This window comes from Mirounga leonina, unplaced genomic scaffold, assembly GCF_011800145.1.
Source record: "Mirounga leonina isolate KUSES-001 unplaced genomic scaffold, KU_Mleo_1.0 Mir_101595, whole genome shotgun sequence".
NCBI lineage: Eukaryota > Metazoa > Chordata > Mammalia > Carnivora > Phocidae > Mirounga > Mirounga leonina.
The window spans coordinates 17,429,254-17,448,126 of NW_023270158.1; the positions used below are offsets into that span (position 1 = coordinate 17,429,254).

The window sequence follows — 18,873 nt, forward strand, 5'->3', positions numbered from 1 at the left end:
AAAGACACGCTCTTCAACAAATGCTGTTGTGAAAACTGGACAGCAATGTGAGAAAGAAGAAAGAAGAAAGAAAGAAAGAAAGAAAGAAAGAAAGAAAGAAAGAAAGAAAGAAAGAAAGAAAGGAAGGAAGGAAGGAAGGAAGGAAGGAAGGAAGGAAGGAAGGAAGGAAGGAAGGAAGGAAGGAAGGAAGGGAAAGAAAGAAAGAAAGAAAGAAAGAAAGAAAGAAAGAGAGGAGGAGGAAAGTGGACTCTCTTACATCACACAGAAAAATTAACTTAAAATGATTTAGACTTGATTGCAAGACACGAAACCATAAAACTCCTAGAAGAAAACAAATGGTAAGCTCCTTGACATCTTGGTGATGATTTTTTGGATTTGACTTCAAAAGCAAAGGCTAAAATAAACCCAAAGCTAAAATAAACAAGTGGGACTACATCAAACTAAAAAGCTTCTGGACAGCAAAGCAAATCAACAACATAATGAAAAAACCTACTAAATGGGGGGAAATATTTGCAGATCATGTATCTGATAAACAGTTATTACCCAAAACATATAAAGAATTCATACAAAATAGCAAAACAAACAAACAAAAACCCAATCTGAGTAAATCAGGTGCAGAGAATGTGTATAGACATTTTTCCAAAGAAGATATACAAGTGGTCAACAGTCACATGAAAAGATGTTCAAAATCACTAAGCAAAAGGGAATGCAAATCAAAACCACAATGAGATATCACCTGATACATCTTAGAATGGCTATTATCAAAAAAGCAAGAAATAACAAGTGTTGGTAAGGAAACGCTCGTGCACCATTGGTGGGAAAGTAAATTGGTGCAGCCACTATAGAAAACAGAAGGCAGGTTCCTCAAAAAATTAAAAACAGAACTACCATACAATCCAGTGTTTCCACTTCTGGGTATTTATCCAAAGAAAATGAAAACATGAATTCCAAAAGATATACGCACCTTTATGTTCATTGCAGCATTATGTACAATAGCCACAATATGGAAACAATGTCAGTGTCCATTGATGGAAGAATGGATAAAGAAAATGCGATATATCTCATAATGAAATGTGATATAAAATGTGATATATGTGTGTGTGTGTGTGTATACTATATATAATGGAATACTACTTAGCCATAAAAAAGAATGAAATCTTGACATGTGCAACGACATGGATGGAACTAGAATATATTATGCTAAGTGAAGTGAGTCATAAAGACAAAGACAAATACTGTATGATTTCACTTACATGTAAAATCGAAAAAAACAAAAAAAAATGAAATATAACAAAAGAGAACAAATACATAGAACATAATGGTGGTTGCCAGAGGGGAGGGGAGTTGGGGGTGAGGAAAATGTGTAAAGGGAGTCAAGAGGTACAAACTTCCAGTTATAAAATAAATAAGTCATGGGGATGTAACATACATGTTAATTATAGTCAATAATAGTGTAGTGCATATTTGAAAGTTTCTAACAGAGTAAATCTTAAAAGTTTGCATTACAAGAAAAAAATCTAACTTTGGTAACAATGGTATCTAGACTTGTGCTGCTCATAGTGTATACAAGAGCAAATCATTATGTTTTATACCTGAAGCTTATATAATGTTATAGGCCAATTATACCTCAGTAAAAAACGTCTAATGTCAGTCTAGGTTTCATTCCTTCATAGGGAATCTGTCTCACTCTCTGGTTGATAATATATAAATTTATCTTTGTCTTTGGAATTCTGCAGTTTCACTGCATGCAATAAGTCTGAGAGTAGATTTCTATTTATGTAGTCTGCCTGTCATACATTGTGCCTTCTGGTTAAAAGCATTTAGTCACTGGCTCCAGAATTTTTTCTTCAACATCCTTCACATATTCCTCCATATCCATTATTTTATTCTTTTCTTCAGAATCTCCTACTAGACATAAGTTAGACGTTCATAATCTACTCCCAATATATTTTGTCTTTCTGTTCATATTTTCTACCTCCTTAGTTTTTGGTACTACATTCTGTATATTATCTTTCAATTTCCTCTTATTTTTTTCTTCAACGGTTTAATAAACATATCCTTTTTAAGTTTTAGAATGTTAATTTTAATTCTAATAGTTTTATTTTGATCTTTTCAGATCTTCTTCCTCAACTGTGTTTCATTTAATTTTCAATATAATTTATATCTTAAATATTATATCTATTTATATAATACTAATAATATGGTAATTCTAATATCTGAAATTATAGAGGAGGTGGTCTAAATTAGTTCTGTGTTCTATGGATGACTTTGCCTCATGAAGACTTATTATCTTATGCTTGTGGGTTATTTTCATTGTATGCTGAAATTTCACTAAATTTAATCTGTGAGAATACTAAGAGTATTTTTCTTTGTAAAGGATTTGGATTTGCTTCTGACCAACCTAGAGCCACTTTTTGTTAGGGTGCTATCAACCTAGAGCCACTTTAACTTAATCTCTTATCTTGGGGATTCCTTGACCCTTATCGATAATATACCCTCACATAACAGATCCCCATAAGCACAGGCTTATAGTTGTAATTTTTCAGATGAGATGAATATAATTATTTTTACCATTACTTTTATACTCAGTGGGAAGAGATATGGACCTATTTTTATATTGGTACCTTCTGCAGAAAGACAGAATACTCCCACCTATCATTTCACGGAAGATGTAATAGCTAATATTTATTGAGCAACTTTAAGCAGGTTTATATAGAATCTCTGTTCAGCTCCCCAATTTGGCTTGAGCCTGAAACTTAGCTTTCTCTTCCAACAAAGAGAATTTTGGCCTAATTTGCCAAGAATATGGCTGGCTAGTATTAGTTTTTAACACTAGGGTAATGCAATGGTCAGTACTCATAGTTGCATTACTTCTATGGCTTTCGTTTCATCCAATTTTTTTTGGGGGGGGGGATGGCCTGTAAAGGCTAACTCATCCTTCCTTTCAAGAGAAAAAAAAAAAAAAAGACACTTAAAAGTACATTTATTAGAAAATTCCCAGCATCATGATGTTTTGCAGAAGGCATTTTAGAACACTTAGTCTTCCTCATCCATGGAAATGGAAGTTAGCTTCATTTCAACATCTGTGAAGTAAGCTCATCAAATCTCCCTCATAAAACTAATGTGGGGATAAGTTTTATACTGTTTATCATTGCTTAGCACAAGGAATGACATAAAAATGCACTCCATAAATATTAACTATTACTATTATCATAAGGTGATATTTTCTAAGAAGTAAACATACTGAAAAACTCATAAAGCATATATTTTATTAGACAAATGACTTCCAAATAAAATTTTGACCTCGTGATGGCTACACTGTCACTTATTTTCCTGGACTACAATTCTTCTTTGATCAATATTTGTCCATTCTGATCTATCTGTGCTAAGGTAGATGTGATACTGGGTGAGTAATTCAAAGTCATAATTACCTGGAACAATTAATTGGTCCCTCAAGATGCCTATCATTAAAGTTACTATTAAAGTAGAATTAACCAGTTCAGATTTTGCCTCTTCTCTTTTACTCTGTTATTTAATGTCAGGTGAAAGAATTTATAGATGACTTTGAAAGGGACAGAAGCTGGGGTGTTAATAATTGACAAGAAGGATGAAATAATCACTAATCAAGAGAACTGGTGAAGACTTTGGACTTATAAATGTGTGATTTTAATATTTAAGACTCATAAAGTGATTTCTTTTAGTCATCCCTAATACTTTTAAGCTCCTGCTGTAAGCATTCCTTAGAAATTGGGAAACCAGTGAATTGCAATATTCACTTCTTACCAGGCAGCTTTTATTATTAATAGAAGGAAAAGATCACTGAGATTGGAGGTAGTGTTGCCAAGTGGTCATGAGCCCAGGCTCCAAGTGCAAGGAGACTTGGGTCTGAATGCTTAATAGCCTCTCACTGTCTCTGTGGCTTTTGATACCTTTTCCATGTCTGTAAAACTGGCTATAAAAGACCTTAAAACATAGGGCTATTGTGACAACAAATGAAAAAATGCATGCTGAACACTTAAGCAGGGACTGGGCCTTTGGAACCACGAGACCATTAGCACTATTATTATGGAGTTTGCTGTATCATTAACAAATCTTCTGTAACTTGGTTAGTCTGTAATAAGTTGTAAAAATCAGACGATTTGGTATGATTTTTGGAGCTGTTTCCTGGTTTGCTCACCATCTTCAAAATCATTACTATGAGTAGAAAATATAGTGCCGGGGGTGGGCAGAGCAAGATGGCGGAGGAGTAGGAGACCTGGATTTCGTCTCCTCTCAGGAATTCAGCTGGATAGGGATCAAACCATTCTGAACACCTACAAACTCAACAGGAGATCGAAGAAAAGAAGAGCAACAACTCTATCAGAAAAGCAACCACTTTCTGGAAGGTAGGACGTGCGGAGAAGTGAATCCGAGGCGATATTCGGGAGGATAGATGGGGGGGGAGGGGCCCCCGTCGGCCACTTCTGGCAAGTGATAGAGCCGCGGAGCACAAAATCGGAACTTTTAAAAGTCTGCTCCGCCGAGGGACGTCACTCTGGTGGCTAAGTAGGGGGTGGAACCCTCCGGGACAGTGTGCTCTCAGGACCCTCGGGGTCACAGAAAGACCAGGGGTGCCTGAGTGAGGCAGAGCTCCCAGGTAACGAGCAGGGAAGCCGGCTGCAGAGGCGGAGCCCAGGCGCGGGCTCTCAGCTCGGGGTGGCCCTAAACCGTGATCCGCGGCACAGTCGGGCCCCTGCTCCTCCAGCAGGGACCCAACAAGCGGCAGATCCGGGGAGACTCGCCTTCCTCCCCCGGGAGGAGCCGCGTGGGAGTGCACCACAGGGATCTGCTGGGTTTGGAGACTCCACCCGGGGTCGGGTGCCAGAGAAAGAAACGCGCAGTCACAGGCCGGGTGAGCATGGAGTACAGCCGGAGACCGGGGAGACGGGAGTGACTGATGGCTTTTCTCTGGGGCTCACTGAGGAGCGGGGCCCCGAGGTCTCGGCTCCTCCGGGGCAGAGATTGGGAGGCCGCCATTTTCACTCTCCGCCTCCAAAGCTGTACGGAAAGCTCGCAGGGAACAAAAGCCCCGGAGAGCAAACCCGAGCAGATTACTTAGCCGGGCCGGGGCAAGGGCGGGGCAATTCTGCCTCCGGCAAAGACATTTGGAAACCACGGCAACAGGCCCCTCCCCAGAAGATCAGCGAGAACAGCCAGCCAAGACCAAGTTTACCGATCAATGAGAACGGCAGAACTCCAGCGCTAGGGGAATACTGCACATAGAATCCATGGCTTTTTTACCATGATGCTTTAGTCTCTCAAAGTTAGTTATTTTTAACTGTCTTTTTTTTCCTTTTTGAATTTTTCTTTTTCCCTTTTTCAACCAACATCTTATCAATCCCTTTTTTTTAAAAAAAAAATTATTTTCCATTTTTAGAGTCATATTCTATCCCTTCATAGTAGTTACCCGTATTTTTGGCTTATATATATAAGTTGTTCTCTCTTTAAAATTTTGAGATAGTTTCTTCTAACAGATTAAAATATACCCTAAATCTCCAGTATATGGTGTTTTCTATTCCCCTGCCTGATCACATTCTCTCCCCCTTTTTTTTTCTTTTCTTTTTTCTTTTTTTAAATCCTCTTCTTTCTTTTTTCAAACAACTTCTTATCAATTCCTTTTATAAAATTTTTTATAATTTCCATCTTTACAGTCATATTCCATCCCTTCATCATATCAACCCTTATTTTTGTACATATATAAGTTTTTATTTCTTTAAAATTTTGGGAGGCACTTTCTTCTAAAAGACCAAAATACACCCCAAATCTAGTGTGTGGCACTGATCTATATACCAGCCTGATCATATTTGATCACATTCTGATTCTTTTTTTGTTGTTGTTGTTTTGTTTTGTTTGTTTTTGTTTTTATCTTTATCTATTTCTTTTTCTTTTTTTTCTTTTTCTTTTTTCTCTCTTTCCCTTTCTTTTCCCACTGCTTCAGGTCTTCTCTGATTTGTTTAGAGTATATTTTCGGGGGACGTTGTTACTCTGCTAGCATTTTGTTCTCTCATTAATCTATCCTCCTCTGCACAAAATGACAAGACGGAAAAAATCACCTCACAAAAAGAACAAGAGGTAGTACCGACTGCCAGGGACCTACTCAATACGGACATTAGTACGATGTCAGATCTAGAATTCAGAATCATCACTTTAAAGATACTAGCTGGGCTTGAAAAAAATATGGAAGTTATTAGAGAAACCCTTTATGGAGAAGTAAAAGAACTAAAATCCAACCAAGTAGAAATCAAAAAGGCTATTAATGAGGTGCAATCAAAAATGGGGGCACTAAGTGCTAGAATAAATGAAGCAGAAGAGAGAATCAGTAATATAGAAGATGAAATGATGGAAAATAAAGAAGCTGAGAAAAAGAGAGATAAACAACTACTGGATCACGAGGGCAGAATTCGAGAGATAAGTGATACCATAAGACGAAACAACATTAGAACAATTGGGATCCCAGAAGAAGAAGAAAGAGAGAGAGGGGCAGAAGGTATAATGGAGCAAATTATAGCAGAGAACTTCCCTAATTTGGGGAAGGAAACAGGCATCAAAATCCAGGAAGCACAGAGAAACCCTCTCAAAATCAATAAAAATAGGTCAACACCTCGACATCTAATACTAAAACTTACGAGTCCCATAGACAAAGAGAAAATCCTGAAAGCAGCTCGGGAGAAGAGATCTGTAACCTACAAGGGTAGAAACATTAGATTGGCAACAGACCTATCCACAGAGACCTGGCAGGCCAGAAAGGACTGGCAGGATATATTCAGAGCACTAAATGAGAAAAATATGCAGCCAAGAATACTATATCCAGCTAGGCTGTCATTGAAAATTGAAGGAGAGAGAAAAAGCTTCCAGGACAAACAAAAACTAAAGGAATTTGCAAACACGAAACCAGCCCTACAGGAAATCTTGAAAGGGGTCCTCTAAGCAAAGAGAGAGCCTAAAAACAACATAGACCAGAAAGGAACACAGACAATATACAGTAACAGTCACCTTACAGGCAATACAATGGCACTAAATTCCTATCTTTCAATAGTTACCCTGAATGTAAATGGGCTAAATGCCCCAATCAAAAGACACAGGCTATCAGACTGGATTAAAAAACAAGACCCATCGATATGCTGTCTGCAAGAGACTCATTTTAGAACCAAAGACACCCCCAGATTGAAAGTGAGGGGGTGGAAAACCATTTACCATGCTAATGGACACCAAAAGAAAGCTGGGGTGGCAATCCTTATATCAGACAAATTAGATTTTAAACCAAAGACTGTAATAAGAGATGAGGAAGGACATTATATCCTACTTAAAGGGTCTATCCAACAAGAAGATCTAACAATTGTAAATATCTATGCCCTTAACATGGGAGCAGCCAGTTATATAAGGCAATTAATAACAAAAGCAAAGAAACACATCGACAACAATACAATAATAGTGGGGGACTTTAACACCCCCCTCACTGAAATGGACAGATCGTCTAAGCAAAAGATCAACAAGGAAATAAAGACTTTCAATGACACACTGGACCAAATGGACTTCACAGACATATTCAGAACATTCCACCCCAAAGCAATGGAAAACACATTCTTCTCTAGTGCCCATGGAACATTCTCCAGAGTAGATCACATCCTAGGTCATAAATCAAGTCTCAACCAGTACCAAAAGATTGGGATCATTCCCTGCCTATTTTCAGACCACAATGCTTTGAAACTAGAACTCAATCATAAGAGGAAAGTCGGAAAGAACTCAAATACATGGAGGCTAAAGAGCATCCTACTGAAGAATGAATGGGTCAACGAGGAAATTAAAGAAGACTTAAAAAAATCCATGGAAACCAATGAAAATGAAAACACAACTATTCAAAATCTTTGAGATGCAGCAAAGGCAGTTCTAAGAGGAAAGTATATAGCAGTACAAGCCTTTCTCAAGAAACAAGAAAGGTCTCAAGTACACAACCTAACCCTACACCTAAAGGAGCTGGAGAAAGAACAGCAAATAAAGCCTAAACCCAGCAGGAGAAGAGAAATACTAAAGATCAGAGCAGAAATCAATGAAATAGAAACTAAAAGAACAGAACAGATCAACGAAACTAGGAGCTGGCTCTCTGAAAGATTTAAAAAGATTGATAAACCCCTGGCCAGACTTATCAAAAAGAGAAGAGAAATGACCCAAATCAACAAAATCATGAATGAAAGAGGAGAGATCACAACCAACACCAAAGAAATACAAACAATTTTAAGAACATATTATGAGCAACTCTATGCCAGCAAATTAGATAACCTGGAAGAAATGGATGCATTCCTAGAGATGTATCAACTACCAAAACTGAACCAGGATGAAATAGAAAACCTGAACAGACCTATAACCACTAAGGAAATTGAAGCAGTCATCAAAAATCTCCCAAAAAACAAAAGCCCAGGGCCAGATGGCTTCCCAGCGGAATTCTACCAAACATTTCAAGAAGAATTCATACCTATTCTTCTGAAACTGTTCCAAAAAATAGAAATGGAAGGAAAACTTCCAAACTCATTTTATGAGGCCAGCATTACTTTGATCCCAAACCAGAAAAGGACCCCATCAAAAAGGAGAATTACAGACCAATATCCCTTATGAACATGGATGCAGAAATTCTCACCAAAATACTAGCCAATAGGATCCAATAGTACATTAAAAGGATTATTCACCATGACCAAGTGGGATTTATCCCTGGGCTGCAAGGTTGGTTCAACATCCGCAAATCAATCAATGTGATACAATACATTAACAAAAGAAAGAACAAGAATCATATGATCCTCTCAATAGATGCAGAAAAAGCTTTTGACAAAGTACAGCATCCTTTCTTGATCAAAACTCTTCAGAGTATAGGGATAGAGGGTACATACCTCAATATCATGAAAGCCATCTATGAAAAACCTACAGCGAATATCATTCTCAATGGGGAAAAACTGAGAGCTTTCCCCCTAAGGTCAGGAACGCGGCAGGGATGTCCACTATCACCACTGCTATTCAACATAGTATTGGAAGTCCTAGCCACAGCAATCAGACAACAAAAAGAAATCAAAGGCATCCAAATTGGCAAAGAAGAAGTCAAACGCTCACTCTTTGCAGATGATATGATACTTTATGTGGAAAACCCCAAAGACTCCACCCCAAAACTGCTAGAACTCATACAGGAATTCAGTAAAGTGGCAGGATATAAAATCAATGCACAGAAATCAGTGGCATTCCTATACACCAACAACAAGACAGAAGAAAGAGAAATTAAGGAGTCGATCCCATTTACAATTGCACCCAAAACCATAAGATACCTAGGAATCAATCTAACCAAAGAGACAAAGGATCTGTACTCAGAAAACTATAAAATACTCATGAAAGAAATTGAGGAAGACACAAAGAAATGGAAAAACGTTCCATGCTCATGGATTGGAAGAACAAATATTGTGAAGATGTCAATGCTACCTAGAGCAATCTACACATTCAATGCAATGCCCATCAAAATACCATCCACTTTTTTCAAAGAAATGGAACAAATAATCCTAAAATTTGTATGGAACCAGAAAAGACCCCACATAGCCAGAGGAATGTTGAAAAAGAAAAGCAAAGCCAGCAGCATCACAATTCCGGACTTCCTGCTCTATTACATAGCTGTCATCATCAAGACAGCATGGTACTGGCACAAAAACAGACACATAGATCAATGGAACAGAATAGAGAGCCCAGAAATGGACCCTCAACTCTATGGTCAACTCATCTTTGACAAAGCAGGAAAGAATCTCCAATGGAAAAAAGACAGTCTCTTCAACAAATGGTGTTGGGAAAATTGGATAGCCACATGCAGAAGAATGAAATTGGACCATTTCCTTACACCACACCCAAAAATAAACTCCAAATGGTTGAAAGACCTCAATGTGAGACAGGAGTCCATCAACATCCTAAAGGAGAACACAGGCAGCAACCTCTTTGACCTCAGCTGAAGCAACTTCTTCCTAGAAACATCGCCAAAGGCAAGGGAAGCAAGGGCAAAAATGAACTATTGGGACTTCATCAAGATAAAAAGCTTTTGCAAAGCAAAGGAAACAGTCAACAAAACCAAAAGACAACCGACAGAATGGGAGAAGATATTTGCAAATGACATATCAGATAAAGGGCTAGTATCCAAAATCTATAAAGAACTCATCAAAGTCAACACCCAAAGAACAAAGAATCCAATCAAGAAATGGGCAGAATCGGGCGCCTGGGTGGCTCAGTTGGTCAGGCGACTGCCTTCGGCTCAGGTCATCATCCTGGAGTCCCGGGATCGAGTCCCGCATCGGGCTCCCTGCTCAGCAGGGAGTCTGCTTCTCCCTCTGACCCTCCCCCCCTCTCATGTGCTCTCTCTTTCTCTCTCAAATAAATAAATAAAATCTTTAAAAAAAAAAAAAGAACTCATCAAACTCAACACCCAAAGAACAAAGAATCCAATCAAGAAATGGGTAGAAGACATGAACAGACATTTTTCCAAAGAAGACATCCAAATGGCCAACAGACACAGGAAAAAGTGCTCAATATCGCTCAGCATCAGGGAAATCCAAATCAAAACCTCAATGAGATACCACCTCACACCAGTCAAAATGGCTAAAATTAACAAGTCAGGAAACGACAGATGTTGGCGGGGATGCGGAGAAAGGGGAACCCTCCTACACTGTTGGTGGGAATGCAAGCTGGTGCAGCCACTCTGGAAAACTGTATGGAGGTTCCTCAAAAAGTTGAAAATAGAGCTACCATATGATCCAGCAATTGCACTACTGGGTAGTTACCCCAAAGATACAAAAGTAGGGATCCGAAGGGGTATGTGCACCCCGATGTTTATAGCAGCAATGTCCACAATAGCCAAACTGTGGTAAGAGCCAAGATGTCCATGGACAGATGAATGGCTAAAGAAGAAGTGGTATATATATACAATGGAATATTATGCAGCCATCAAAAGGAATGAGATCTTGCATTTGCAACGACGTGGATGGAACTGGAGGGTATTATGTTGAGTGAAATAAGTCAAACAGAGAAAGACATGTATCATATGATCTCACTGATATGAGGAATTCTTAATTGCAGGAAACAAACTGAGGGTTGCTGGAGTGGGGGGTGGGGTGGGAGGGATGGGGTGACTGGGTGATAGACACTGGGGAGGGTATGTGCTCTGGTAAGCGCTGTGAATTGTGCAAGACTGTTGAATCTCAGATCTGTACCTCTGAAACAAATAATGCAATATATGTTAAGAAAAAAAAAAAAAAAGAAGAAGAAGAAGGTAGCGGGAGGGGAAGAATGAAGCGGGGGAAATTGGAGGGGTAAAGAAACCATGAGAGACGATGGACTCTGAAAAACAAACTGAGGGTTCTAGAGGGGAGGGCGGTGGGAGGATGGGTTAGCCTGGTGGTGGGTATTGAGGAGGGCACATTCTGCATGGAGCTCTGGGTGTTATGCACAAAGAATGAATCATGGAGCACTTCATCTAAAACTAATGATGTAATGTATGGGGATTAACATAAGAATAAAAAAAAATTAAAAAAAATTTAAAAAAAAAGAAAATATAGTGCCATATGATTATGAAGAGTGAACGATGGCTTTTCAAGGAATGGAAAGAATTTATTACATATCTGAATGCAAACTGACACTCCAAAATTAGGGACAGGATCTGGCATATCTCTTTTAAATATTCATAGGCAATAAAAAATCTGGCTGTTTGATTGATTTAACAGGCAATTGTATGTTACCTTTGCTCTGCATAATTGTGGCTATAAGAAACATTACATGGGCAATAAAAAAAACCCACAAACCTCTGACATATGCATTTAATTGAGAAGAAAATGGGCTAAGGCTCATCTTCAAGTGAAGGGACACTTTGTTTATTAATGGAAAAACTGTTTTTCTTTAGCCAACAAAAAAAAAAAAATCAAGGAAATTACAGTTTGAAACAACGTTAGAATTCTTCACTATAACAACCTAATGCACTATAGATTTTTTGGAAAATAAAAGAAATCAATTTAAAAACAGTTACTGTAGTCATTTTATTTCCTCAGCCCCTTAGATAATTTATCCCAAGGCTCCTTCCACACTGCATCAAAACATCAGCCTTCTCAACTAAATATTCAATGGGAACACCCCAAATGATTAATTTAGCAAACAACTTATTATGTGTTGCTCTCTTACCTAAGCAGTTAGGAAATCATCAAAGAGCCCCGCTTAGACCCTGAGAAACAGGAAAAGTCTGTTACTACCAATGCTTTTACCTCAACATCATATCTCTAAAGTCACACAAGCTCCTTAAAGACTGGCACCCACGGAATTTGAGAAGGATATTATCTCCAACATATATGGTTTTTATCAGAGCTCTAAAGCACCAAATGTGCTTTTTTTTTTTTCTCATTGCCAAATTACTCTCAGGTTATTATTGGCTAGATATTTCATATAAGCATAGCCAGGACTGATAGTGGTTTCAAGTTTATTTAATTCAAGTTTTTTATGGTGACTGTAACATTCTGCCTAATTGACTATTGAAGTAGAGGTGGAGACCTTCCAGTTTAAGACTTAGGGGATGATAAAAAAAGGCCTTTTATCAGTCTTCTGCATTTATCTAAACAATAGAGGTGTGCACATTTCATTGTTTTTCATATTGGAATATATATTTTTATCCCTGCCCCGGTGGGATACACACGCATACACACAAACACGAACAAAAAAATACACACGGCTTTGAGGGTAGGTACTATAGTACACAACCTAGTAAAAATAAAATGCCAATCATTTATCGACTACGTACTATGCTTGTAGCGCTATAATAAGCCCTTTCCACATAGTATTTTATATTTTGCTCAGTAGATCCCTATGAAACAGGAGCTGATATCATAGATGAGGATGCGGGAGCTTGGAAATATTACCCAAGGTCACATAGTCAATGAGCTGTGGAGGGATGTGTCAGTTATCAACTTACTGCCGCTAAAGAGTGATCTGCTTGTGATACTCGAATATTTCTCTTTGGGAGCTGAAGTGATGCTAAACTTTGTCAGTAGAGGACACTGGAGTGACACCAGGGGAAGTAAAGATTTCTCCATTCCAGTGTGTTTGTAATTCTTTCTTGCTCCCGTGGCTCTGGGTTGACCTGTAGTATGCCGGGTGGAGCTCAAAGCCTCTGTTCCCAACTATCCCATAAATTTCAGCAGCACCCTCTACAGGTGTCTTATGGAAGCTCTGTGGGTGCCCCAGTGGCAAGTTCATCACGGGGAGGCAAATACATGGGCAGCTTCCTGGTGCCCAAGCCTGTTTCCCTCAGTTCAACAGCACCAGCCACAGGTAGCTTTCTAGCAGGTGCAACAGGCCCACCACCCAGGTTCCTAGCAATTGAAGAGCATGCCCTACAGGCTACTTCCCTATGAATTTTGTCAGCACGCCACTCCAAGTTTCTGTTGACATAAAACTCAGCCCAATATGTACTAGCCCTGATGGGGTCCACTCAGACCACTTCTTTGCCATCTCATGGGCTGGAGTCACACTCTTGCCAAACAGGTCTGAATCCCAGCCTTGGGTAAAGCTCCTCGCTTTCCAAGTCAGTTCCTTCCTTGGGTACTATCACTCAGCTCTAGGGGACTCTTTTTGAGTTCTCTTCTACTTTCTCTTAAAAAATGAATTCCCATTAAATAGTTAATACTTATTTATATTAAACCTTCCCTGTTCAAGTCACTGTACCATGACTAATACAAGGGGCTATTCCAACCCAAGGTTTTCTGATTCTATAGTCAATGCTTTAACAACTCAATTCAGATATAGCTGAATAGGTTTTCAATCAAAGTCTGTTTCTGAGTTGAATTTGGGGGGAAAATGCCTGGTTCCACACCAAAGAACTTCGCAATATAAGAACGTAAGTAGTTTTTGTGTTATTAAAGGTTTGCAAGAATATTACATAAATAAGGCTGGTGCCAAGGTCAGGTTAGAGAATGATCTGTTTCTAAGGAGAGAATAGATAGACTCTGCATATTGTTAAAGATTAAAATTTGGGCCTTTTCACAGCTTAGTCAAGGTTGGTTCTACAATGTGACTTTTGATTTTTTGCTTGAACTGCAATTTCTACCCTGACACTAACAGTCAAATATAAATAAGAGCACACTCCAATTCCCTAACAGAATCCAAATTTAAATGAACTTTGAGTCAGTTGCCATGTACAAATAACTACTCTTGCTCACAGCCAATAACAGTGCAACAAGAATGAGAAGCCAAGGGACTGTTTGGAATCTCCTTTTCCAATCCCCAGTCCTTCACAGTGATAAGGGAAAAGGGTGACTAAAGTACTCAGGAAAGACAGTGGCAGGATTCAGAACTGTTTGGAGGATCCCTGCAGGTACCTCCACATCCATCTGCCCTACGGTCACCTACTCGTCTTTGGGACCTCGGAGGGGGGGGGTAGGCTCTCCTACTCCACACTTCTTTCCAATTTACAAACATGATCAAACTTCTCCCCCACTTAAATAAAAAAAAGGTTTCCTACATACCCTCCTAGCTACCATCCCTCTTACAATCATTCTGTCTCTTCAAAACCAAGCTCCTTACAAGCATAGTGCAAACTTTGCTTTCCTCCTTCCTCTTCCCTACTGTCTTCTGTAATGCCCCAGCACTATTCTCTCTATCCCCAGGGAAACTCCATCAAAACCATTCTGGTAAATGTTATATCTTTTTTGCCCAATTCTGTCTTCATCTTACGAGGCCTCTTTATTGTAACTGACTTTTTTTTTTCATGACTTCTCTTTATACACTGCTACCTCCTAAGCACCCTGCTTTTAACTTGCGTCTCATACCTTTGTGACCATTTATTCTCATTTCCTTTGGAAACACTATTTCCTCTGCCTAACTCTTGATTTTTTTTAAGATTTTATTTATGAGAGAGAGAGAGAGAGAGGACAGAGGGACAAGCAGACTCTGTGCTGAGCACGGAGTATGACATGGGGCTCAATCCCAGGACCCTGAGATCATGACCTGAGCCGAAGTCAGATGCTTAACTGACTGAGCTACCCAGGTGTCCCTGTCTAAATCTTGATTTTATGTATAATTACTAAATTCTGTCCATGATTCATTTTCTTTTGGCTTACCTGGGGTGATTTCATGAACTTTACAGTTTTAACTAGCATGTGGTCTGGTATATCCCACATCTGTATAACTGGTCTGGATCACTAACTTCAGGGCTCTGTATCTCTTTTCCTGAATTATGGACTATCCTTGCTAGACACTCCCTAAGTACTCTAGTAGACCCTGTTGATACCCTACCACATAGCCCCTTAACCTCAATGGCTCTGAGTTCACCTAAAGCTATGGTGGAGTTTCTGCAAGCACTGCTACATTTCCACCTCAAGCACCCACATTTCTTATTTGGACTGCCCTCGATAGCCCAGAAGGGCAGGATTTTATGCACCCGAGGGCAATCCTCAAAAACGGAGGGAAATTGGTGGATAAACACTCCAGTTTCCATAAGCTCAGTGGGACAATTCTGAGCATGCTCTGTGATACTGGTGTAGTACATGATTTCTTTAAAGCTCCTAGTAGGACTAGCCCTGTCACTCACAGTGGAAACTCACTGATAAAAGTACCCTTCATCAACCGTCCAAGCTTTCATTCCCTACTCTCCCCACTCCCTCACTTGTCCTTCTTGGTATTATACCTCAAATTAACTAATAGCACCTAAGTCCTTGACTCAGGAATTGCTTTTGGTTCATATCAAATTTAAGCAGGCACTTCAGGATCAATGGAGATAAAAAGTGACATGTGGTTTTTTACCTCCAAACTTGCTTTTTTTCTCATTTTCTCAATCTTGTTTATGAAAAATAACAGCTATGCAGTCACCTGAATCAGAAACCTAGATGCTCTCCTAGATTTCTCATTTTCACTGTACCTATCACCACCACCCTTGTCTTCAACTGATCTAAAAATACCACTTCTTCCTTGGTCTCACTACCTACAGCCTCCCTGTCTCTTATACCACCTACTCTCCACAGTCACTACAGAGGTAATATAATCTGATTGTGGCACCTCTCTTCTCCTTCCCCCCTTACACTCTTTTAAAATATTTATTTACTTACTGAGAGAGAGAGAGAACACGAGCAGGAGGGGTAGAGGGAGAGAGAATATCAAGCAGATTCCACACTGAGTGCCGAGCCCAACTCGGGGCTCGATCTCACAACCCTGAGATCATGACCTGAGCCAAAACCAAGAGTCAGATGCTCAACCAACTGCAGCACCCAGGTAGCCCTTCCCCCTGACATTCTAAACCCTTCAGTGGTTCCCTGAGTGCATGGTTATAGACCAGGCTGTTTGAGAAGCATTTGTCTCCCTCAGCAAACTTGCTGATGCCTACTTGTTCAGGTCTACCTTCAGGTACTCCCTGACCTGTACCTTACACTCAGGCAAAACCAAATGGTTTGCAGATGTGCATTGATAACCAGCCTCCTGCTTCCAATTCTTTGCATGTGTACATCTACCTGTCTGGGATTGCCCTCCTACACCCGTGCATTTGGCTATCTCCTATTCTGATTTTAAATGTTCACAGGGCTGCCCTTTGGCTCAGTCAGTAGAGCATGCAGCTGTTGACCTCACGGTTGTGAGCTCGAGCCCCATACTGGGTGTAGAGATTACTTTTAAAAATGTTTTAAATCTGGGGTGCCTGGGTGGCTCAGTCGTTAAGCATCTGCCTTTGGCTCAGGTCATGATTCCAGGTCCTGGGATCGAGCCCCGCATCGGGCTCCCTGCTCGGCGGGAAACCTGCTTCTCCCTCTCCCACTTCCCCTACTTGTGTTCCCTCTCTCGCTCTCTCTCTCTCTGTGTCAAATTAATAAAATATTTAAAAAGAAATGTTTTAAATCTTAAAAAAAAATACAATGTCATTCACAATGAATTTTCTCTAAAAAAGCTACCCCAAATGTGTTCTTGTGCTGACCCACACAGATCTGTGCCCTTTTTCTTTGTTCTCTAATCTTCTGCGATAACTTTAAAAAATTTTTTATTTTATTATGTTATGTTAATCACCATACATTACATCATTAGTTTTTGATGTAGTGTTCCATGATTCATTGTTTGTATATAACACCCAGTGCTCCATTCAGTACGTGCCCTCTTTAATACCCATTACCAGGCTAACCCATCCTCCTACCCCCCTCCCCTCTAGAATAACTTTTAACACAACTTTTTGCATCTTATAAGGATATTATTTGTTTTTATGTTCTGAACACACTAAGAAATCAGTGAATTTTTGCTTAGCTAGTCAGTGTCTATGAGTAATGAAGGAGAAGAAATTTTCCTACTTACTACCTAAACTTTGAACCCTGTCTCACATGTTACAGACACATGTAGTAAATGAGTATGAAACTAAACTTCATTATAATCTATTTGTTCTTTTTGACAAGTAATCCATTCTTGATTTAGGAGAGTATATGCAAAACACTCTTTGATTGGGAGTAATATGATTTTTTCTCTTAATTTTGATTGAAAATATTCAGAAAGAAAAAAAAGGAAAAAAGAAAACATTCAGAAAACACATGGTATAATTCTTACAGATGAACATCCCTCTGTTATATATAAATTAAAGCTCTTTAGTATTACTTGGGAGGAATAAACAACATCTAGGGTACTAAGAGAATCACACATATGACTAACAGATTGCATATAACCGTAACATGTGTGTGCATGTGCTGAGAAAGGTGGGAGGTGCCTGGATGACTCAGTCGGTTAAGCCTTTGCCTTTGGCTCAGGTCATGATCGCAGGGTCCTGGGTTCAAGCCCCACGGTCAGCTCCCTGCTCAACTGGGGGTGGATGGGGGGTCTGCTTCTCCCTCTCCCTCTGCCCCTCCTCCCTACTTGTGTTCTCCTGTTCTCTCTCTCTCAAATAAATAAATAAATCTTTTTAAAAAGAGAGAAAGAAAAAGGTAGAGAGAGAAAGGGAAAGAGGGAGAAAGAGATGAGGATACCTACACATATTGGTTAATCTTGGGTAGGGACAAGAATCCTGTGATCAGATAAGATCTGATTTTGAATAGTTAATCTAACTATTTGCAGCTTGTGGACTTGAGCATATTACTGTATTTGGTATGTCTCTGTTTCCTGTTAAAACCCACCCTTTATAATGTTTTTGTAAGACAAAATGATAGAAGACACATGTAAATAATTTACCCATGTCTGGCACATGACAATTTCTAAAACCTGGAAGCCGAACTAATATTCAAAGTATTCGTTCTTTTATCTGAGAAACCTAAAAGTATTTGTTAGGTATTTATGCAAATCAGTTTAAAAAGATTTTTCACTCTTATCGTCATACCTCTTCATGCAGCTCTCTCCAACGAGAATTAAATGTCTCAAGTTCCTCATTGATCAGTTCATCCATGACTCCACCATCTGTTAGGGTCTGTGCCAATATGCGAATCTGATTCGGGTTATCCTCTGAATGTTGCATCAAATTTTCAAGTGACTGAAACACATTTGCAATAATTACTATTTCCCTTCTTTTTCTAAATATATTGAATTAACACAAAATGCTCAGTATCTTCTTATTTACATATCATTAAGTTAAGACAATTTAAAGCAATATTGAATTGGGATAATAAAACATGAAAGACCTTGTTTCTTAAAAAATATGATGTTTCTGCATGTCTATCTTCATGAGCTTGTGGCAGGATTGTGGACTGGGACACTTAAAAATTATCCACAGCCACCTTCCTCTTTGATGCCCTCTACTCTTAAACCTGGAAAGGTAAAATACTCGATTTCTCAACTTCTCTTACAGCTAGTGATGGCTAAGCGACATGAATCTGAACAATACATGTAGGTAGA

General features: G+C 39.2%; 1 protein-coding gene across 9 annotated transcripts in view; it reads right to left on the minus strand.

The window, feature by feature from the left end:
- The window catches only part of DMD (dystrophin), a 1,717,438-nt gene that overhangs the window by 1,276,130 nt on the left and 422,435 nt on the right, over nt 1–18,873 (minus strand). For all 9 annotated transcript variants that reach the window (XM_035001266.1, XM_035001277.1, XM_035001248.1 and 6 more), the window contains one exon: nt 18,362–18,511. In XM_035001266.1, coding sequence (XP_034857157.1) covers nt 18,362–18,511 — 150 coding nt within the window. The remainder of the gene's footprint in view (nt 1–18,361; nt 18,512–18,873) is intronic.